Consider the following 23,424-nt stretch of genomic DNA (forward strand, 5'->3'; position numbering starts at 1 on the left):
TTCTGTACCATTTGATCCAACTTCAAGTTTTTGCTATGAAACCAGAAAACTGGCAAACAATCTTTGTTCTAAACTGCGATATAATCCAGTGGTGCTATAAAAATAATTCATGTGCTCAGTGCATATGTTCAATGGTAGCTAGAGAACAGTTATACCAGAAGTGCCCAAGAAGACAGAGTAAGTTCCACTATTCATGCTTGAAAGTGATTACATTTTATTGCCATGTTAAGGTAGTAGCTTGGTGGTTATGTTAGACACATGAGGATTTACAACTTCTAGAGAGAGACTGATGGTTTTCTGGAGAAGAGATTAAATCCTTCCCTCCTCTCACTGAGAGTAACTCCTGAAAATTTCTATTTGAAGATAAACTCTCTGCCAGCAGGGCTAAAAATTGCACGGTCACTCCTCTTCCCACAGCTCTGCATTTCTACAGCGTCTGTCATCCCATCGGTTTCATAAAGCCACGACACCACATTCTGCATTTCACACTCCCAGATAGCAGCCTTGAATGGAGAACTGGGATTTACTTCTTGCTAAGATGAACACTTTCAAATTCACAACTATAGAGAGCTGTTTATTTTAATAATCAGCCTTGAAAGTTAAGTTTGAGACAAGCTTTAAACTATACCAAGGTTGGTTTTACACTTTCTTATGTTTTAACAGGTAAATAAATAAAGGTCATACTTCTGATGATTCAAATCAGTTCCTTGAATATCAGTCACTCACTCCTTTTTGCTGTGCTCCAGCACCCGGTAGGGTGGAGCAGAAACTCCTCTGGAACCATGTTGCTCCTGCACTATTGGCAATGTAGCTGGAGTATAAATTTCCGGCATGTTGTCATTGTTCTCTAGGGCACCATAGGAAAAGGAAGCTTTGAGGTCAGGCTGCACCGCAATCCCCTTATCATGCACGTTTTGCATGCCTGAAAAGTACAAAGACAGAATAAATGCTTAGGAACAGAAGTAGTGCATTCAATCTACACTCTATTAAATCTGCAAATTCTATGGTCTTGGAGTTACCAATATATGTGGCTCATCAGCTCCCTGAGTGTTAAATGAAAGACAGTGTTCTTCTGCTTATCTCTAAAACAACTAATGAAGAAATAATGCTCAAGTGAATGAGAGATGGCAGTCGTTTATCAAATGCTGCATGTCTTTTACACAGATCACCAGAAAGACATTTAGCTGTTACTTCCTAAAAATAAGTTTCTGATCTTTCTGTCCTCTACCTCTTGCCACGTACCTCAGTCATCCCCAGTAATTGGTTCCTCCTGCTTGATGAGAACCAATCCCAAGCAAATGCTCAAAATCAGTTATCTTCCCAGACAGCAGCCACCTAGACAAGACTGTTCTGACACTATCCCTGGTGTCAGAGGACCCAGAAAAAGAGTACTGAAGTGGAACATCTCTCCTCTGCTTCATGAGAAGCATGGATGTACCCCTCACATCGCACAATCAACCAAAGAGAATGAAAAAACATAAAAACAAAACAGCTGCCTGATATATCGAGATGCTTGAGAAACTGAAGCTTGAATTTCCATTGTGAAGCCCAAGACCAAAGAGACAGCAATAAACCACTGTTACCTGGCATAGCATCCATTGATATGTAAGGTTCAAAGGGTACAGATTTCTTCCTATTTCTTGTGATCAGGAAGACACCTAGAAATGCTATGAGGCACCTGAGGAAAAAAAGACAAGTTCTAGTGAGACAACTGTGAAAAGGGAGAGGAGATAATGTTGCACGTTGATTTTTCTGAAGGCCTATCATATAGCACAGTAAAGAATTCAGAACTGGAAGAGAAAGGTCTATGAAGTCAGAATTACAGGGAACCCCCAGCAGAGTAACCTTCTTTGACAGTATTGAAATTCACCTAGCAATCACAGTTTCACTTCTATAAAAATGCTGAAAAAAGTTCATATTAATTAATTGATCTTAACTAAAAGTAGAAAGCAAGCATATCAAAATTTGATTTGCTTTCATGAAATTCCAGGATTTAACAGCCTGAACTTTCCAATATTTCCCAATTGGTAAACACACAAACAACTGCTGATTGATTTTTACAGTATGTTGACAGAGAATGGCACAGTTCATAATACTGAACTCCAAGATATTGTTGTCTTCCTGCACTAAATGGGAAGACATTTCAGACCATCCCCTGCTTATGGAAAGTTAATCACATCAAATGCTGTATCCTAGGACTAAATGCTGAGTTACATAGTGAGTTTTACTGATTATATCTGCATTGTGTGAATGGCCACACCCTAAGAAACAGGGCTCCTGAAGTCCAATAATTCAGTGAAGGCTCAGTGCAAAACCTGAAACAGATCCCTTACAGATGGCTGCTTCTAGTTATTTCACTGTTCTTTTAGATTCATAAGCTGCTTGACAGCATTCCAGTTCACCTTACATGGAATGGCTACATTTGGAGGAACAGCCCATATGCCTCAACATCCAGGCTGATCACCATTCAGTCAGTAAAAAGATTTAATATGGGGCACAAACCTTTTACAGTTATGCATAACCTAGCATGACAAAATTCTTCTACAGCATGCACCATTACTCAGACAAGGCACTGACTCCATGGGCCACTGTCTGCTCTTACCAGAGAAAGTGTATTCAGTTCATCCTCCTCTCCAGCAGGCCATGCGTCTCATACACACGTACATAAACACATGTAACTTTACATATAGTTTTTAGATTTATACATCTGAAGAAATACTTCTCAGTTTTCCATCAAGGAACCTTAAGACTTACCCAAGTGCAAACATGCATATATGGAGAACATCTTCGCCAGTGAAGTCCAAGTAGAAAGTTGCTCCTTGAAAAAGAAATAATTGATGCTTTTCTTCCCAGCTAACACGAGCATTTAGTGCTGCATCACAAGCATTGGTCCCTCCAGAAATCAAGTCATTAAGATTACTATTTATGTTGTCAGCACCTTATTTGTTTATAGTCTTAAAATAGATTAATATGCCCTATTAATATTTCCACTTTAACAGAAGCTGTGTATGTACAAATCTTCACACAGCAACTAGTACAAGTTTTTCGGTATGGGGGTAGGGTAGGAAATAGCACTGGAACTACTGCAGGTCACTATGCAAATCAGCCTGAGTTCTCACCATATAGCAGTGGTTACCATATAAACCTATTTCTGACATCTGAGCAACAGACTGGATCTCTAACTCCAACAGGATCCCTTGGCCCCAGTCACGTATACACAGCTTAAAATTTTAAGATGGCAAGCATCCTTGGCACCCTGGATGTCACGAGGACAAGCAGCCCAGTACACACGTTCTAGCTGTTACTTTTTACAATTCTAATTGATGTAAAGTAAATAAGCTGATGAATCTGAGAGCAGCATATGGCTTGGAACACCCCAGGAAATAAACACTAGCTGAAGAGCAGGCCACGGTCTCTCACGACATTGAAGAAGCGCATTAAAAAGCGATGTGTAACTTAAGGGGGGGAGCTATTGCCCCTATATCGCTAGAAGAGAATTACTAGTTTACGTGGATGGTTCATCTGCTTGACTGCAATGAATGATTTCTCCAGCGTTTTTTTTTTTTCCTTCTAGTTTTGCTCATACATCTAGCTACTGAGGACAAGATATTTAAAAGGATATCTTTAGGTTTGAAGTCTAAGGGGGTTTAAAATGCTTATCTTTGTTCATATAGGTGAAATTTTTCCTATGTGGGCAAGGGCTGAAATTGGAATAATCTGTACAGCAAGTGTCTATACAACTGTGTATCCTAGATACAATACAAACAAGAAAAATCAGGAAGAGAACTGTAACACCTTTTTCCAGAGGAAACAAATACGTTTAACAAAAAGACAGAACTTAACACAGTCTAAATGGGTAATTCACATCTTGGGAGAGGAAAAAGAAAGAAAGCCAGCTCCAGAAGAGAGATGACATGAAAATACAAGTCATCATCTTGTGAGTATTCACCTTCCCCAGCTGTGAGAATTATTTTCCAAAATCTCTTGCCCATCTTTTAGAAAGGACCAACACACTGTTTTGTGCAATTACCTGCTGTGATAGCTATTGTTGTGGACAGGATATAGCCGATGCTAGCAATCTGAGACGAGTCATACAGCTGTGAGGCTTGAGCTAAAAACCTGCAATACAATGACAGATGACAGGCTGACTTGGGACAGATACTCAAACTGTGTAGCAGTTACCACAGACTCATATAGTTCTCCTTTCTGGAAGCAACTTTTAAATCAACGGTGAGTAATTTTAAGAAACTGTATTCTCAATAAACCGGCATCAGCATGCTTTGGAATTAATACGAATGATTGAGGAATAAACCTTCTAGCCGTACTCACTACAGGCAGTGAAATTACTGCCACTGACCTTGAGGCCAGAATGCCACCCACATTTTGAATAGCTCCTTATCCTTGTTCCTACTGCTCCTACTTTTTAATGTTATCACAAGAACAGAGGGGAAAAAAACAGAGCACTGATTTTGGCCTGTGCAAAGATACTCTATTTGATTTGCCATCATTTCAATCGTACCACTGTTTTGCAAATACTTTTCTGATGTATAAATTTGGTATCAAAACTACTTGGCCATGTCACTACATGGAAAAGCAAAGAAAAATGCTATCCCAGGCTCCTGTGACATGGGTTTGAGTACAGGTCATAGAAGAGACCAGGAATTCTTCCCGCTAAAATGTGATCAGCATTCTTTAAATGGATAACAAACATTTCATTAATTACTGACCCACTAAATCCAGCAGTTATAGACAAAGAGAGGGTGAGCATCTTACGTTGCTTGAAAGACTGCTGTAGCAATCATGCACACCAGCATAATATAAAATATTGGGTAGTCAAGCTGGAGGTTTCCTTGTATTGAGACAACAATCATGCCTGCCACAGCTTTCACGGTCACAACAGTCATGGAACCTGTGGATGTTTACAAAAGACAAAGGTGACAATTCAACAATCATTTGCAAAGATCCTAAGCATCACTGTAAAATAGCTTTACCTAATTTGTAGCAAAGTTTCTGGAATAGAGTGATACATTTTATGACATTAATTAGGCCAATAAAATTCCCTACATGCTACAGATACATCACTTTACTGTAGATTAGTGTTTTAAGCCACAGTAGGAAGATATTTTAAGTCCATATCAACTTACCCAGCAAAGCCACAAGCAGGAGAATAACTACGATGTAGTTTGCATTTTTCTCCTTGTAAAAATACAGTAGCAGGCAGAATACGATGATCTCCAAAAGCTACAAAAAAAAAAAAAAAAAAAAAAAAAAAAAAACAGAAGAGAGAACATTAGATATTAAGTAAGTAGCATTGGCAGCAGATGGGATTCTGAGCCAGTCAAATATCAGAATCATACAACAGGACAACTCAAAGGAAAACGAGGATCTGACACAGTTCCATATCAAATTTAACATGATCATAGATTCTAACTAGACAAGACATTCAGTAGGTTTTTGCAGTACAGGAAACATGGGACATCTTTGACATTACATTCTAGGTAAAGAAGCAGATCAAATAAACCCAATTTAATATTCACATCACAGATCCCAGCCTACTTTTTATTTTCCTACTTTCTTTAAATGACCCCTACAGCACTCATTTTATTTAACGGCCAAACTTATCTTTATTAAGGAGCAACAGATTGCACAATATTATCAATGAGACAATGATGACTCCAGAGGAAGTCAGCCTAGGAAAAGAACAGATGCAAGCACAATGTTTGGGCACCTCTAGAAAAACTGTTCTCAGCTGCCCCCAACACTGCTGTCACAGGCTGAGGCTGACAAATCAGGGAAAGAGCAGGCTATTTAAAAATTTTAAGTTAAAGATATTTAAATTCTAAGTTGTGCATGCAGGTGTCCACATGTGCTGTGGAAGTGACACTAGCAAAAGCTGAAAACAGTCCATTAGCAAATAAGAAACATTGCTAGCCCCCATAAATAAAAACACTTGAAACAAAACTCCCAAATCAGGCATACAGCAGAGAACTGTCCCACATGTTACAGGCCATCTTACCATATACAACAGAAATGGCCAGCTCACTAAATGCCTAGTGATATTTTCTCCCGTCATCTTCTCATGACTATTAGGTCCAAATGTTATCAGTAGATAAGTTCCAATAATTGCCAAACCACAGCCTACAAAGGATAAAACATAGCGCCCTTTGGCGACCAAAGGACAAAAAAAGGACAGTTAGAGGGTTAGTATGGATGCATGGAACTAATATCGCACATGCGCAGCGGCCATGACATCATGCATATTCCTCCAAATGACTCATTCCTCTGCCATTCATGCCCCACTTTCAAAACATTAGAAGTAAAAATAACCCTAAGCAATATGTGTGGTGTGAGTTGAGAAAAGAACTCATACCAGGACACCTGGTAGCATCTGTTAAACCAACAGAAGTTGTCAGATCTACATCTGGGGCTTGTCATGCCTGCCTACAGCCCATTTTTCAGGAAATAGCAGAACGAATGCCCCAGTTCTGCAAACAGCTGCACACATACAAAATTCATCTGATTCAGTTGTGTGTAAGCTATTATGGAGTCAAGGCCCCTGGCTCCGGCTTCAGCTCAGAGAACTGTGATTCTCAAATTTGCAAACAAACATGATTTCTATGTATTCTGAAAAAAACTATGAAACAGCAAGATGAGGTTCTGAAAACCTGGCACCAGACATAAACAAAACACACAAAAAAATGAGTTTTTAACAAACAGTGGATGAGATGACTTTTTTTTTGAAGAGGTACTATAGTTAATGCAGACTTTTCCATCTCTCTGTGACTCTTAGGAGGCCATGCTATGTGCATGATAGCTTGTAAACAGAAGGGAAAAATGAAAAGGAACTGTGGAACTTACTCAAGAAATCCTTGGGCTTCCATTTTTCTTTAATAAATATAATTCCTATGATCGCACTAGCTATAGGAAAAAAAAGAATGAGAAACAGGATGATGTACATATTGACCCAGTCACCAGCAGTATCACAGTGCAACACACTCAGACATCAGTCATCTCCTTCTTCCTTACCTATAACAGACACTGCACTGAGAGGCACAATCAGTGAAAGAGGAGCAAAAGCGTAAGAGGAAAACACTCCCAGCTCTCCCAGCACCAGCAGAAACAGTCCACACCACCATGTCTTGGTTTTGAAGTAAGCTCGGGGGTCTTTGGAGCCTGCCAGCCGGATGTGGCTGTATTTCTAGAAAAGAGAATAAAGGTACAGAAGCTTCGGCGTGCTTGATGCTTTTTAATGCAGGATGCTTGAGGCAGGATCAATATTTGTTTCATGATACCCACCTGAAGGTTGAGTGCAATACTGATAACAAGATGCCCAAAAATAGCCAGTAATGCACCAATCAAGTTCTCCTGTAAAAAAGTAAATACACAGATATTAAATTTACCCACTGGACCTTGAAGAGAGTTCAGGCTTTTTGCACAATCTGGAAGAGAGAACACTTTAAAATCTGTTCCTAGATCACCTGTCAATAAATCATTGTTTATCTTCTCTACATGACCTAAGATAATTCAAGTAACTTCCTTGTGGCTCCGTTCCAAATCTATGAAACTTAAGTGAAAGATAACCCTTCCTCAACTAACACTTTGTATGAGAGACAAATTAGCGTGCATGTATTCACATTTTTGCGGTTTCTTAGAGGGAAAGGTCAAACTGCTAAACACAACAACCTGTTCACTCCTTCCTCCCTTCAAAAAATCCATTTTTTAATATCTTTAGCAACACTCTTATGAAATCTGTTTTCATAAGGTTGGCCTGGCATTCAGCAGCATATGGATCAGGAACCTCTGCATTCTGTGGGTCACCTTTCAGTAACTATTTTGCTCTTCTCAACCTATACCATCTGCTGGTTTGGTGAGCAGTTTGGCCCATTTAATGGAGCAGTCAATTATCACAGATTTTATGCTGCTTTTTACATGAACCAGACACTCCAAATTAAAAGGTAACTAGTAGCAACTCCTATTAAGTTCTTAGCACATTCCACATAAGCGTTACTAACTCAGCAGTAATTTTCATAGTCCAGAGACAGAGCTTGAAATAAAAAATGTAAAGCAAGCTGAGTCACAAAGGAAACATACATTAGGAGCAAACAGAAGAGCATGAACTCAAGACAGGCCATTTAGCACTTGTGCTCCTTCAACAACTGTCTAGATCTCATTAGATGTCACTAGCACTTTTCATCTCAGTGCAGGTCACCAACACACAGTGGAGTAATACCTTTGATTGATTTGGGATAATTGAGCTCTCATTTGTATTCCTCCCTTAACTGTAAATTTACAGTTCTTGATTTTAACAATGACTTCAGAGTTTCAAGTTTGTATCAGCGGAACAAAAAGCTTTGTCAGGCTGTGAGAAAGTACGATTCACCCAAGCAGTTTCATTCAAAAACACAAGATGCTTTCCCCACAAGACAGTAAAGTTGGCACAAAAACATCACTGTGTGATCACAGAGAAAGCCACAGAAAATTCAGCATGGTTTCCGGGTTCAGTCTGGAAGACCACGAGGAGGAAGCCCTTTCAGCTGAGGCACTGTAAGTAGAACAGTGTGACTGGCTTCTGGACCGAGAGCTTGCAAGCCTGCGAAAACCTCATGCCAGTCTAACTAATTTTTACAATGCATCTTGGACTGTGTTCTCAAAGTACTTTTTATGGTGGAAAGAAAAAAAAAAAGGGGGGGGGAAGGAGGAAAAGCCCTTCTTGCAGGGATTTTCCAAGCACCTTCAGAATGATGGATTTGTAGGAGAGTGATTTGGGAACAGTTCCATTTACAGTTGGAGAATAAGGAGGAATTATTGTAACAGGTCCTACCTTGGCTACAGGCTCTGAGAGATCATGGGCTGAAATGTAAACACTCAGATACTGCAGATGAGAACATCTGGTCTCAATCACTGATGTACAGAATAGTTTGAAGAGTTACCTAGCAAAACTTATTGCTCCTAACCCATTTTAGACAGCTATGTGATCTTTTAACTGCCAATCATTCTTTCTTCACTTTGTCTAGCTCTTTGAGACGTAGAATTTCTTTCTCCCACTGCTTATATACACAGTATATAATACACTCAGGCCTGCAGGCATAGCTAAATACAAAGACAGTGCACTTTCTGCAAAAAAAAATAACCAAAATAAGTGGCATTATCAGCTTACTTGAATAGTTAAGGCCTTCTAGGGGTAGTCTGGGGTAGAAACCTGACCTTGTAAGAAAAGGAGTCTGTGTGTGGCTGCACAGAAACCGCTGCTGTGGCCAGTGGGAGTTGCTGAAGTTGCAGATTTGGACTGTTGCCTCCTTCCATTTTTGTTTACTGAAGTGTTTGGTTTTCAGCCTCTGAGATGCCAGAACTTCTCTTTAAAGAAGAGACTTGGACTCTGCTAGAACCATGTTATCTGGAACTTAGTACCAGTCCTTCTCATCTGTCCTGTTTAGCATGGACAAACGATTACATCCGTGAAGCACAAACAAGCTCTCTGTAATCTATCTGTTGCTCTTCTTCCTCCACTGGGCTACGCTGAGATAGAATAGGCACTGCAGGCAGAGATGGAGATGAACCAATATTTCCAGTGAGTTAGTGGGGCACTAACGTTATATTCCTCCAAGATGACACTGAATAAAGAAAAAAAAAAAAAAAAAAAAAGAAAAAAAAAAAAAGAAGAATCAGGTCAAATGAACTCAACTGTCCAAAAGCTCCAGTGAAATGATGCTGATTCCACAGAAAACTCACCGGAATCAAACTAAGAGCTGCACATAGCAGCAGAGAAAGAGTTTAAATCCCTTCTCAGAAAGTCCCGTGCACAGGAGCTTGCAGAGGCGTTTGCCCACCGGAGCCCACACGCTGCCTCAGCCCCAGGGGCGCGGTACCCCGCCGGCATCTAACCGAGCTCCTCTCAGGAAGCCCCGGCCGTGCTCCGAGCCCCGTTCCTGGTGTCCCTGCTCCCCGCAGCCTCCCGCTGCTCGCTCGGCGCCCCGCCAGCAGCGTGCCGGGGCTGGCAGCGGAGCCGGGCTCGGCCCGGGCGGCCGGACACCGGGCCCGAGGCAGGGCCGGCGGGGAGGAGGCCGCCCGGCGCCGGGGCAGGGCCGGGCCCTGCCGGGGAGGTGCCCGCGATCCGCGAAGCCCCGGGCCGGGCCGTGCCCGCCCGCGCACTCACCTGCTGCCTCCGCGGCCCCATGGCCCGGCCGCCTCGCCCCCACCTCCTGCCCGCGGCCGAGCGCGGCGCCCGCCCGCCCGCCCCGCCCCTCAGGCCCCGAGGCGGCGGCGGGGGCGCTCCCGGTCCCGGCCGCCAGCGCCACCTTAAGGCGCGTGCGCGAGGGGCCGGCCCCGAGCCACCTTAAGCAGCCGCGCGGAGGGCGGCTCTGAGAGCTCGCCTGCCATTGGGTGTCTGCCGGAGGGCTCGAAGGAACAGGCCCGCCGATTGGAGGAGAGCTGGGCGGGCCGTTATAACCGTGAGGGAGGGGGGAGGGGGGGCTTCCCCTGCGCGGTGCCGGTGGCCGCGGGGCGGGGCCGGGTGCGCCATGGGCGGCCGCACCGGCGGAGCTCGAGGTACGGTGAGGGGGGGCACGGGGCGCTCCCGAGGCCGACGCGAGGGGAGCGCCGGGAGCGCGGAGGGCCCGGCCGCCGGCAGGCCTCAGGGCCCCGCTTCCCTCCTGGGGACGCCCGGGCCGGCACCGCGCCCTGCGCCTGGCTCCCGGCACGGCAACCGCCACCAGGCCGCCACCCGCCCCCTGTCCCTCACCAACCGGCCCCTGTCCCCCCGCCACCCGCCTCCAAGCCCAGAGCTCGCCCCGTGGCTTCACCACCCTAAACAGCACTGAGTCACCCGTCAACTCCGTTTATCAGCACTAGTGCTTCAAAGTGTGTTTTTTTTTTTTTTTATTTTTTCTTCACTTTGCTTTTTAAATAAATGCAGAAATGACAGCTGGTTTCTTGGCTTGTACGCACCGTTAATGTTAGATGTGCCCCTAAGTTCTACATCCTTTTTAAAAAGAAAACTGGTGTTGTAGTTACATTCTTCCTGTATCTTCATATGCAGAATTTTGTTACTATTGGCTGTTCCTTCTAGGTTTCCAGATTTCCTCCAGTCCTTATAAGCACCATGATAAGGTAATCTCAAACTCAGAAAAAAAGGGATTTAATTCTCAATCAAAGCTATTTCAGTATAACCAGGTGAGTAACAAAAATGTTTGAAGTTCATGTCCTCATAATAAAAAACTAAAAACTAAACACTAAACTGCAACTAAAAATATGGCGAATAAGGAACTAAGTCTAGAATATGGTTGTTAAATTTGTTTTTTAATCACAACTCTTAACAGTATGAAGAAAATGGTAAAGCAGTGTTACTAATTTAAACCTTAAAATTACTGCACATACATCACCCTTGTCCTTACCATCTTCCTACATCTCTCCCACCCAGCTTTGTCCCTGGTCCCTTTTCCAGTCTTGAACCCTCATGGACACAAACATATATCTTGCATGTATTGTGAAATTCAGGAGCAAATTTAAAGAAATCAGTAGACTTAACACTTGTATAATGGTAGGAGAATATGACCCCTTCTCTCTTCGGACACTCTTCACCCTGACCCCTGATTTGTAGGAACTACATTGGTATATGTTATCTGGCCAGCAGAGGGAAGCAGAAAGATACGTTAAAACCATGCTGTTTTCCCAGCCTGCGCTGTGCAAGGTTTCTTTTCAAGTCTGGCCAACACTCAGAGGTGCCATGGGCCTCCTGGGCTTTCTGGATGCAGCTTTCAAGCTACATCCTCTGCTGGTGGAAAGAGGATGCCCATGGCCCCCGCTGACTGTTTCCTGTGGTGTGGTGACTATGTTGTAACACCAGAACTCTGAAAACTAAGTATATTCTGAATTTCTGAAGCTTTGGGTGCCAGGTATGTAAAGTAGGTAAATCTCGGAAGTATTTGTCTTCTTCCCTCTTTCTTCTTTTGCCTTTGGCATCTTCTCTTTCTTCTCCCTCCTTTGATCTCTTCCTCCTTGCTTGTCTCTCCCATCTCAGTGATATCAGGAACATATTATCTCGGGACTGAATAACAACAATCAAGGACGTAAAGGACAAAAGATGAGGGAAAATGATCAAGGTAGAGAAGTTGCTTAAATACCTTAAGTAGGCGCCATCAGTCTGTCTGGTCAGCTTCCAGGAGTTCCAGATGACCTGATGCTAAGTTCTGAGTAAAAGAGAAGAGGCAGAGTCTTAAGGTAGCTTCACAAAGCACTCCCTTCCCTTTGAGAATTTCCTGCTTGAAGGGCAGAGCAGGCAGGAAGCCAAACCACAAGCTATACAAGGGCTTGGCTGATTCTTTCTTAAGCTTTACCCTAGAGAAGAGTTACTGTGCTAGGTAGGGGAGGGGAAGCATTAGGTCGCTTAATGCTAGGCCTTTTTGCAGTTACTGACTTATTTTCCTCCACCAGTGCTTGATTGTGTTCTCTTCAGCACAAGCCATTTTGGAGCACATTCCTTTAGCAGGGTAGTCAGGGATAAATGAAGTTTAGCAGTACACGAAGTTTACCCACCTGTAATGTAGGCAATGTAGAGAGCTTATTTGCTTCTTAGTACCTGACCTGGAATAATTACCAAGTGAGTTGACCCACTTCTGTAACTGTGCCAGTTTACCACTGTATTCACACAGCCCCACAGGTGCCTGAACACTGGAGTTTGGAAGGCATTTCTGGTGGATTTACCACACAGCTAAATCCTCCCTTATATTTGCCAGAATATAGTTCAAAGTATTCAAAGGACACAGAGGTGTGCAGTCACGGTAGCAGGAGGTAAATTTCCAAGGGTGTGTAGATGTCTAATCTCCAATTACTTTCAACAACACTGACGTGATGATGTGCATGCCAAACCAGAGCTAGATGCAGTGGATGGGAGAAGGGCTCTGTAGTTGGTTCCCTGACACGTGCTGTCCTGGAAGATGCTAATCACGAACGTGCTGTCATAGTAGTAACTCCCCTTTATGGGGCAGGGTTGAGCATGGGATTCCATCCAAGCCTCAGCAGGCTGGTCAGCAGGAGCAGCCAAGCCTGGGCAACACCAGGTAATTGAGCTTGCAGATGCAGTTTTTTTTTTTTATCATCTGCTTTGGAAACCCGCTGCACATTTAATAGATGGTTCTAGCAAATTGAACCAAACTTGCTTCCCTCAGCACAACCATCTTCTCCATGGAGCACAATTTGGAGAGCCTCAAGTATGTGGCAGAAAGATGAGGTACTGGGGAAAGGAGCTGTCCCATTAGCATCAGTATGAGCCTATGCCTGTATTTCATTGCATTTGCCCCAAGAGAGAGGTGATCAATACAGCTTGGTCAATGTGTGTGGTACTTCTCTTGCTAGAGTGAAAATCCAGGCCCAGGATTCTATAATGTCACTCATCAGTCTCCAGAGATCAACAGCCCTTCATTGTCAAAGAAAGGAACTGGATACTTTCCTTCACTGGTAAGAGGAAGCATTTTATTTCAGACTGAAGCTGCTAAAAAATCACATAGTCCCTTTGTAGTGACTTCAGTGGACTGTGGATCTGGTCTGTAAGCCACTTTGTTGCCTGTCTGCAGTGTCTGTTTAGGGTTGTACTGGGGATGTTTCTAAAATCCAGCCAAGAAGGAAAATCATTTTTCACTGTCATCAGACAGAGTTATAATTAAAGTGGAAGTCCAACGGCTATTCTAAGCTGCTTTTTCATCTTTTGTTCTCTTTTAAATTCAGTTTCCAATGGGGCTGAATTTTTTTCTGCTCAGTCTCACCCAGAGGTGGTCCTTTTACACCTTTTCAAACCAAATTGGCAGAGCTGTTGTTAACTTACAAAAGTGTAAAGGAGGATACATACACACATGCTTTGTGGACTCATTGAGAGCGTTGTACTAGGCTACCTGAAATTCATAGTTAAAGTGAATAATTTCACGATCTGTTCTCTCTAACACAAGACTTAAAAAAAAAAGAAGTTTATTTTGCCAGCTGATGAGCATGTGCCCCCCAAAAGAAGAAATCAGCAACGCTTCCTACTTGAAAAAGTCATTCTCATTCCCATTTAATCTCACAGAACTTGCAACTGTGAGTACTGTATACCAAAGTTTCTGCTATTTTAAAATGATAGAGGTGATTTGTCCTTAAAAATTACATTTGGTAAATCCAGGCCTCAGTCATTTCACAATTTGTTTTCAGCTCAGCTACTGACAATTTCCTTTCTCCCTCCCTTTCCAGGTTCCACGCACTGCACACAAGAAAATCTCCAGCTTTCCAGCTGCAAATGCCTATAACATCCTATCGTATTTTCAGTCCAGACGAGACTTTAGCATGGGAAACTCCAGTGTGTTTCAACAACCTATTTCTAGGAAGACTGAGAAAATCCCTACTCCAGCCCCCAATCAATACCATGTAAGGAGATTTGGAAGGGAAGACAAGGCAGGCAGCAAGGCACAGCTAACTTAATGCTGGTGAAGTCAGTTTGATGTTCCAGGTGATGCTATGAAGTTCCATAAAACACAGCAACTAGCTGTAACTGAGCTAGTTTACGTACAGCTCTCAAGGTAGCTGTAACAGCCCAGAGCTTTGCATTAAATACCATTAAATACTTATCCTGTGCCTGATGGCTCTGAGGTCTGTTCCACTGCACTCAGTATTTAAACGAATGAGCATGAACCTAGCTCAGGTATCTCTGCACGATCTGCCATCTCACCTCTGACCATGCTGCAGGTGTACCCCAAGGTGTTGTGAAATGAGCACACATCAGGCAGTAACTTTTCAATACCAAGGGAGGAAAAATACATCCCTGACCCTGGGATGGTGGCAGCCTCTGCCCTCCTTGCAACATCACTGGCTTTGATACTGGAAGACCCCACCACGTCCCGTGAGTTTTCATCCTAGAACTCTAGCCTCTGTTGGTTGGCTACAGGGAACTTCTGCCAAGAAGCTCAAGGCAGGTGAATTCTACATCTTTAACAGGTACTGGGTTTTGAGGTTCAACCTCAGAGCTGGGAATCAGGTTTGAGTATGTTGAACTAATGTAATTGGCTGTGCCCTTCCACTTGCTGTGGAGCTGTGCCAGTTTATATCAGCTGAGGACCTAGCCCTCAGGTTCAGTTCCTGAACCTCCTCCTGATTCACCCGTGTGTAAGTCACTTAACTGTTCCATGCCTGATGCTCCCCACCCATGCCACAGTGACCAGGCTTCACTGGCGTGTTGCAAGCCTTAGTCCACAGGAATTCAGAGTGTGTTTTGAGATATGGAAGATGATAACAAAACACAAAGTGTTATTAACAACTGTCAGATAGTTTATAATAATATGCACTCAGCTAATGGACTTTTTTGTCCTTTCAGTGTTGTCCTGCTTTAACCATATTTACTTTTCGATTTTGTTATTCTTTAGAGAGATTTTTTTTTCTGCACAGAATCTCTACATTGCAGCCATTTCCTACTGAACTTTTCCCTTTCAAATCATATTTTGATGCAGGATATATCCACTGTGATTGAGGCAGAACATGTTGACTCTCCATAACATTTGATGACATCGCATAGCTTTTTAAGGCAGAATGAACACAACACGATCTAATGAGCTTAATAAATTGCTACTCATCAGCTGGAGACATCTTAACTGGCTGCATGCATGTTCTTGAAGCAATTCATGCTTTTATAAAGTAATTTGATACAGTTTAAACATCAGCAAAGGTGTCTTAAACAAACATGTCTTGCCTCACAATTTGGGTGTGCAAAGAGCACACGTACAGAGTTACTGAGACTCAGCTGACATGGAGTAATCATGTTCGCTCGTACAACCTATACACTAAGACTGTGAACTTTCTTATGATGACTCACTTCAGCTGAGTATCTGCCCCGGCATGTTCTAGGTTGATTAAACTAGTTTGCAGGCCATAATTATTTTCTATATCATAGTATAATGGATTCACATCATATTATTTTTAACATTGTAAGAATTTGCTTCTGGGAACGGCCTTCTTGAATTAATCACTGACTCATGATTTACTGTAGGAGATACTATCTAACCTACAAGAAGCAGAACAGGAAACTATCTATTTAAAAGATGGCAGTGTCTGATAATTTATGACTATAGACAAAGAGACATCTGAGAAGAAAAAGAAGGCCAGATCCTGCTCTCTTTATGCGGCCACTGCTCTTAGGCAAAAAGGAACTTTTGTCTAGGAACTGGAGGATCCGTTCTTAAGGTGGTTACAGATGAAAATTGACAAATGTTCTGGGGAAAATGAGTGAGCAACAAGAAAACAGTATCCTAAGTTGTCCTCAAAGCTATCTTCAGCTCTATGACCAATTCTCTCTTTGAGTGTGAGTTCCTTAGGAGCTGTGGATTAAATGTGTTCCTTTGTATATTCTGTACAAGAGCTGCTGTGTGTACCTGGGCAGCGAGTGTGGCAAATAGCTGAGTGCTCCACGAGAGCAGCATGACCTCCTCCCCCAGGGACTTTTGGCACCTCTGTCCAAGTTAATTAGCTTGGGGACTGCTAGCAGTAGAACTGCAGTGCTGCACACCAAGCTTGGTGCAAGCTGCTGGAAGGCACAACCACTCCAGCATTATCTGCAGGCTTGAATGAACTGAAGTGCAGATTCTTCAAGTCGTGCTTAGTTTAAGGCCACCAGCCCACACTGCAGTCCCAGCAGTGACAGCCACAGAGACAGCCCCTATTCACTGCAGCACTTTCCAGGGGCTGTCTTGCAGGTGGCTTTTGGTGTCTTGGCAGTGCCACCTCAAATTCTGGGCTGTCAGTAGCTTGATCCAAACAAGACACTTAAAGCTGACATTGGAGAAGTCTGGAGATAGCAATTAAAGCCAAAAGCCACATTTTCTGCACGAGTTTCATGTCCTCAGTGTGTGTGTGTAAATGCAACCCTTACATGCTGGACTGTCACAAAGAGACCTACCTACAATTGGTAAGCACTCTGATATTTTGGTCCTAATTCCGCCTACAGTTGCATCATTAGAATCATTCACGATGGAGACAACTGGATTTTAAATGTGGGTTTTCCTTCGTTGGTAATTACCCACATGTTAGGTCAATTAAAGACATTAACAAGCCCTTTTTCTTTTTTCTGAAACAGACATCTACGGATTTCTGCAAGCAAAGCAACAATGTTTCTGCCCATGCAGTGTTTGTGTCGCGAACCACAAGAGGATTAAATTTGGAAAAAATTGGAAAATGGCCTTCTCCATGTATGTGAGCCTTGAGCTGGAAGAAAGATGTTGCTGGTGATTTTGGTTCTGTTCCGTCAGCATGCAGAGCACCACTGCACATCAATTCAGGTCACTCTGAGCTTTTCAAGGCATATGAGATTTGAGCAGGTGTCAGAACACCAGTGTGCCTCCCTTCCAAGTGCTATGGCTTGATCCCATTGAGTCTCTGCTGAGACAACATTCCAGAAACCATCCTGACAGTTTTGAGCAGCCTTAAGGAATCACTAAAAACCCTGCAACTCTTGTGTAGATGCCAGAGGTTCCTGGAGAAGCCACGTTAGCATATAATGTACCAAGCTCCATGGTACTCTAGCTGCAAAAGAAGCCTACTCCTGGCCCATAGCCTGTTGAGGTTTAAGACCCAGAACATGAGGGCACATATCATGCAGAGGTATATCACGTGTAAGTTCTCCTCCTGTTTGATTCTTTAAAATTGCTAATGTCTCCATTTGTGCCTATGCTCAAGACAAAGTTTGGTGTTGCCTTATCAGTGTCCCTCGAAATAAGCTCTGCCCAGGATAGCACTTCCCAAATCCAGAATTGATTTCCCCACACAGTCCTGTTATACCGGTTCTTTTTCCTTCTGTTACATTCACTGACTGTTGCACTCTCATTTCTCAGCACCAGTGTTGCAGCCATGTTTGGTGTTTACATTTCTTTCCTGTTTGTTTTGTAGGTCACTACAACATCAATGATTCCTTCACCAAGGTGTCACCCAAGGGTATAACATCTTGCTTCAAGTCAAAGACCTCCCGCCTGACAAGGACAGAGAGAATTACTGCAGAGCCCACAATCTATCAGTCATATAAACCCACCAGGGAGGCAAAGAAAACTCCTTTCAAGTAAGTCCAGCTCTGGAAGACATGCTACTTCCATGCAACATCTGAAACAAGGTCAGACAGCAGAGTGATCCCACAGTATCCTACTATATCACCCGGTCCAATTTGGCCAGTTATTGCCACAGATTTACAGGAACTAGCTCAGAGATGGAAGTGTTACAGAGCATTGCCTTGAAGGGGAGTGTGGGCTGATAACATCCTGGAGCAGTGTACCAGAGGTACCTTTATCATATGATCTCTCAGACATTTACAAACAGTAATTAAATACTGCACCACCCTTATGATGTAGGGGTAATATCTTACCCCCATTTTACAGAGCAAGAAGCCAAAGCACACATGGCCTGGAAAAGGTTCCTTCAGCTCTTGTAGCCCAGACAGGGATTTTAAGCACGAGGCTTTGCTTCTTTTGCATTGCCAGTGCCTAAACTCACCCCCAGAGTAACACTAGGCATAAAGGGTCGAATCCAGGAACCACTGAGCAGGAACACTGAGGGTTGCTCACAGCAGTACAGCATCTCAGACAACCTACGGGGTAAATTGTGGGCATTTTGCTAGCCCCTGCTATGGTGGGAAGTAGAGCTGAAAGGAGGCTTAATAAAACTCTCAAGTACTTCCTTCAAGCCAGAACTGCCATTCCCACCTATCCCATCCTACCACTTGTTTCAAAGGGATTAAAGGCATGAAAGGAAACTCCTTCCCCTTCATATCCTTATGAGAAGGCAAATAAATCTGCCTATCAGCAAATTGTTCAAGTAAATTTATTGTCACCATGCAGTGACTTTGCCTGGCCTAAGATTAAGATCAACAATAAATTCCTGACCATGGAAAAGAATGAGAACATGAGAAGGCCCACAGCGCTCCTTACTCAACAGGTGTATCTACTACATCTCTCAGCAGCTGTATCTTTTAGCAGGGGTTTTATATAAAGAGTGGGAAGCTGTAGGCTGAGAGGGAAGCAATGCCAAGTGGCATTTGATAAGGACAGAGGGCTAGAGGGAAGGGCAAATTAAATATGAGGAGAGAAGATTGCCAGTCTGTACCATCGGAAGACACAAAAACACTTCACACCCAGCTGCTGGGGTTACAGTCTGCGCCCTCTCCTGTTTCAATCAGTGGGAGAGAATGGGAGGAACTCCCAGTTGGAGTTATTTGGCATTGTTGCTTTGCCTTCAGTGCTGGCTTACTCTGGAGCAGCTAGGTCTCTGCAGAAGCTGGACCAGTGACAAGTCTTTGTATTTCACAGTAAATAAAGCAGGCTGACTATAGCATTGAAATTGGACTTTTTTTTTTTTTTTTTTTTCCTCCTAGATAATTTTCCCCAGAGGTTTTGGTTTAGGAGGATTAAGCACTGACCTCTCCTGGGCACCTGACAGAAACAACAGCTTTTATTTTGTGACAAAACTCCACCACTATGGGACGAGCTTCTTAAGCCTCTTCTCTCTTGACAGACAGAAATTCTGCTTGACACTCTGTGCTCCAGCAATCCCACCTTGTAAAGATCCACCTTTTCCTGGACCTGGGCAGTACAACCTCGTGGATTACAGAGGCTCTCTAAAGCAGAATTGCTCAAGTGCTGTGTTTGTCTCAAACACGGAGCGATGGATGGGGGGTGGATCACAGGAAGGGTTCCCCGGACCAGGTAAAAATAAGAATTATTCTGAAGTACTTCTCACTGCTAGAGATGTGAGGCCTACAGATGTGACTAAACAGCACTATTGCCCATTCAACAGGAAGGAAACAAAGCACAGAAATTGGAGAGCCCACCTTCAAAGGCATGTAGACACACACCATTTCTGAAAGGCACCTTACTCAGTAGTACGTGTCACATAGGATCTTTTGGATATTGTGACCGTAGGTTTATGACGACCACCAAGCAGCTAAATCCTTTTTAGATCAGAGCATAGTGTCCCCTGCTACCTTTCACTTGTCTAGTATTGAAAATCTGGGCTAAATTGATCTCTGTTGCACAACAGCAACATGGCCAAAGTAGGACTAGAGTCCTGACTACCAGCGCTATAACCAACTTGCTGTTCCATATTTTACAATATTATTTTTTAAAGGCAAGATAGAAAAATTCATGTTTTCAAAGTAAAGGCCATTAAAATATCACCAGCTGTCTGTCAGTGTATTTGACAAACAGGTTCTGTGACTTACAGTGCGTGTATAAAACTACCACATAATCTCATAATTCTGGCTGTTGGTGCAACACACATTTCACCTGCAACACTTTGCTGTTCAATTGGGAGGGAAGAGCACTTGGAACAGGAGAACAGGAAAGAAACAACATCCTCTTAAGATAGAGAAAGCCTCCATGCCCCAGCTAGAGAGTAACGTTACGCAGCTCCTCAGCACAGTGTCTTTAGTTTTATAACCCTCCGGCTGTTCTGTCCTCAGAAGGATTTGCCAGAATTTTCCTGATCTAAACTTGAGTAAAACAAGAAAAGAAACATGCCCAGTAGCTTGTAATCAGGAAACATATGGTGAAGGTGAAGGAGGGACACACCGCCATTGAGGAATGGGTTAAACACGCCAGGCTGACATCCAGCAACATGCATGGGCACAATTGCCACCAGTCTGTCCAGCCAGGACCAGTGGGCCCTGCCTCAACCCTGCCAGCAGTGCTTGCAGTGGGAGCTGTTCCTCAATGGCAAAGGGACAGCTTGCACCAGGAAGCATGCCCGCATTTTGACCCTCTGCCATTAGCGCTGGTAAGGGAGGCAGATACAGGGACAAATCCTGCTGCAGTCTCCTTGCGCAGAGCAGTTCTTTCATATACAGGCAGGGAGCTAGTCATGGGGCGGAGGTGGAGCTCAGCTCGGCCCTGGTGGAACGTATCCCGTTGGCTGATTGTTTCTAGGCATGAATAACATTATTTTTTTTTTCAGTTAAGACTCATACTTCTTGCCCTGTTTATTTCTTCTAAGATTCTGAAGTTCTTCTAGGTGGTTACCAAAGGACTGGAAAAGCAGTCAATAGTAATACTGCTGTTACTACTAACATATGAACGTTCCTAGATACAGAATTTGTACCATCCACAGAGAGCAAGAGAACATGCTGGTTGCATTAGTCTCTCCAGGGCTCTTGAGGCAGCACAAACTGGGGTAATGGGCTTTACTGGAGCTCCATCCAGATCATATCCCAGACTTGCAAGGTACTGTGTCAACATGCCAGCTCCCTGAGAGCTGTTCTGCTGACTAAGCTAGGACAAGATCCCCAGCCAGAGTAAATTAGTCTGTCTCAGTTAAAGGTACAGAGCTAGGCCAGTTTATTTACGCTGAAAATCTGGCCCAAAATTACTGAGGATGGTTACCAAGTTAATTAAAGAGGGAGGGAATGTACTACAAATACCTTCTGCAGATGGTGAAGAAATGCCATCTGTCATTTTCATCAGTCCTTCATGCCAAATTGATTAGAAACCTATGCAATACCATGTTAGTGCATGAAAAGGACAAGGATACACCAGCATCGCATAACCATGCATGCAGTCTTTGTTGTTAGGAAAAAACAAACAAACACCACAAGAACAACAACAAAACACACACAGATCTCCTTTCTAGCCCAGTTTGAAAAGTGGGGAAGAAAATTCCACAGGATCAAAACTCCAAGTCATGAGATTAGAGGTGACTTAAACCCTTGCCCACAGAAATACACGTACAGAAATATTCAGCACTAGACCACAAGGAATAGAACTAGAGGAAGGTGTAAAATACATCAGAACTAAATCAGCTGGTAGCTGATAAAAAGCAACAACTTTAATAAAGGCTGGTTATTCACCGGTTGTTGATGCCTGGGCTCCTTTGGAGCCAGTGGCTCAGTGTTTCAGGAAATCTGGGTAATCCCTTACATTGGAGTCACAGTTAAATTTACAGTCAAGACAACCTTCAACATACTAAAGCTACCCCAAAGTACACCAAATGTTAGCACAAAATTCTATGGCCAGAGACACTTTACAGAAGATACCAGGTCATTCACACAGGCTGAGGATTTTAGTACCTTTCTCATAAATCAGAAATTTTATACAAATCCAAGGAATTTTTCAGGAAGAATGTGAAAAAGCAGAGTGGAGGGGACCCCTCAGTGACTTCATTAAAGCTTTCCACATTGTGAAACAGATGTGAAACAGTTTCAGTTTCCTGTGTCTTTGATCCTTTCCGATATCCAACACGGTGCCAGGGAATCTCCAAACGTGATGTGTGGGTGTTTTAACAAAACACAGGATGCTGTTTTGCCCTTCATAGCAATGGAGAATCACACCACACACCAAGATCCTCAGCTGCTTGGTTGATGATGCAAGGAATGAATAAGCATGAATAAAGACATAGAAACCGGGTGTTATTTGTACAGCTGAACAGCAGAGCCCTCCACCCAGCACTGTGGATACCAGAGCTCTTGCAAAATTCAGCTCACACACTGCTATGTTTCTCTCTCTCTCTTTTTTTTTTTTTTTTTTTCATTAATGCATATCTGTCTTTGCAGGTGCTTATTCACCCAGAGCACTTGGGAAGTATTCCTTCATCTACAACTATGATCAGAAGTGGGTCCCAGTGCTGTGAGCAGCGGAACCCAGACACCAGAGCAAAGCTCCTCGAACAGGACTTCTTTCAAACTCTGCAAAGTGCATGCTAACTCACAGTGCTGTCCTCAGCCTGCCGTGGTTGGCTGGCTGATAGTCCAGCAGCTAATTGGTGGTACTTGGTGCTGTATAATGGAAGATATTAGCTAAAGCTGACATAAAAGCTTCCAATTTCCTTTGTGTTGAATAATTACTACAATTATTGGGAGTTGCAGAAAAACTCCTCTTGGTGCTATCATCTGATAAACCAAAAAATAGGTGGTGGAAACTGACCGTGCCCATAGCAGACATTGCCCTGGCTGGAGAGTCCTTTTTTATTAGGGTTGAAATATGTGAAAAGGGCAGTGTGGGCAAATCCTACACCTCTGCTGCGTGCTTGCTCAGGGGATGGACACTTGGGTTTGCCAGCACCAGGCCTTGGTGCAGCTGAAGCACACTGCCTGCACAGAACGCAGAGCCGAGCGTGGGTGTGCACGCATGTGTGCACAGACACTCTCTGCTGCACACCTGCCAGGTACATTTTACAAGCCAGTCAAGAGTCAGCACAAACCAGCTGCTGACTGTCCAGAGCAGATACTGCTCCAGAGGAAGCTTCTCTCATTTGTCAGTGTAAGGCCTTTGCAAAACACAAGTGGGTTCATACTTTCACACGACCTTTGCTCACTCAGAGGTGAATCGCCTTCATCACTCGTATCTTAATCTTCAAAAGGAACTGGTGGGCTCCGGGCAAAGAGTCAAGAATGCTTTCACATATTTGGGAGCTCTGCTTTACGCAACCTCTACAGCAACTCGCCTT

At 43.5% G+C, this 23,424-nt stretch overlaps 2 protein-coding genes across 6 annotated transcripts; one reads left to right on the top strand and one right to left on the bottom strand.

The window, feature by feature from the left end:
• Positions 1 to 190: 190 nt before the first annotated feature.
• On the bottom strand, positions 191 to 10,296 carry NIPAL3 (NIPA like domain containing 3). 4 transcript variants are annotated; one of them, XM_084497358.1, is made up of 12 exons: positions 10,154 to 10,296; positions 9,205 to 9,611; positions 7,297 to 7,365; positions 7,027 to 7,198; positions 6,859 to 6,918; positions 6,017 to 6,162; positions 5,145 to 5,241; positions 4,774 to 4,909; positions 4,031 to 4,119; positions 2,755 to 2,818; positions 1,584 to 1,678; positions 191 to 922 (listed from the first exon to the last, which is right to left on the bottom strand). In XM_084497358.1, the coding sequence occupies exons 2-12, from the start codon at positions 9,301 to 9,303 to the stop codon at positions 723 to 725; spliced, it is 1,227 nt and encodes a 408-aa protein (XP_084353484.1). In that variant the 5' UTR covers positions 9,304 to 9,611; positions 10,154 to 10,296; the 3' UTR covers positions 191 to 722. The 4 variants fall into 4 exon arrangements, with proteins under 4 accessions (XP_084353484.1, XP_084353485.1, XP_084353486.1 ...); XM_084497359.1 differs by lacking the exon at positions 10,154 to 10,296 and adding an exon at positions 9,730 to 9,993; XM_084497360.1 differs by lacking the exon at positions 10,154 to 10,296 and having other exon boundaries at positions 6,017 to 6,138; positions 9,205 to 9,436.
• A 195-nt stretch (positions 10,297 to 10,491) lies between these two features.
• Positions 10,492 to 22,803, top strand: STPG1 (sperm tail PG-rich repeat containing 1). 2 transcript variants are annotated; one of them, XM_084497343.1, is made up of 8 exons: positions 10,492 to 10,545; positions 11,066 to 11,169; positions 13,351 to 13,452; positions 14,215 to 14,388; positions 17,084 to 17,195; positions 17,893 to 18,058; positions 19,504 to 19,694; positions 22,532 to 22,803. In XM_084497343.1, exons 1-8 carry the CDS (start codon positions 10,518 to 10,520, stop codon positions 22,606 to 22,608), a joined length of 954 nt encoding a protein of 317 aa, XP_084353469.1. In that variant the 5' UTR covers positions 10,492 to 10,517; the 3' UTR covers positions 22,609 to 22,803. The 2 variants fall into 2 exon arrangements, with proteins under 2 accessions (XP_084353469.1, XP_084353468.1); XM_084497342.1 differs by lacking the exon at positions 22,532 to 22,803 and having other exon boundaries at positions 19,504 to 20,170.
• The last annotated feature ends 621 nt before the right edge of the window (positions 22,804 to 23,424 follow it).

Source organism: Aythya ferina (genome assembly GCF_964211825.1).
Source record: "Aythya ferina genome assembly, chromosome: 24".
Classification (NCBI taxonomy): domain Eukaryota; kingdom Metazoa; phylum Chordata; class Aves; order Anseriformes; family Anatidae; genus Aythya; species Aythya ferina.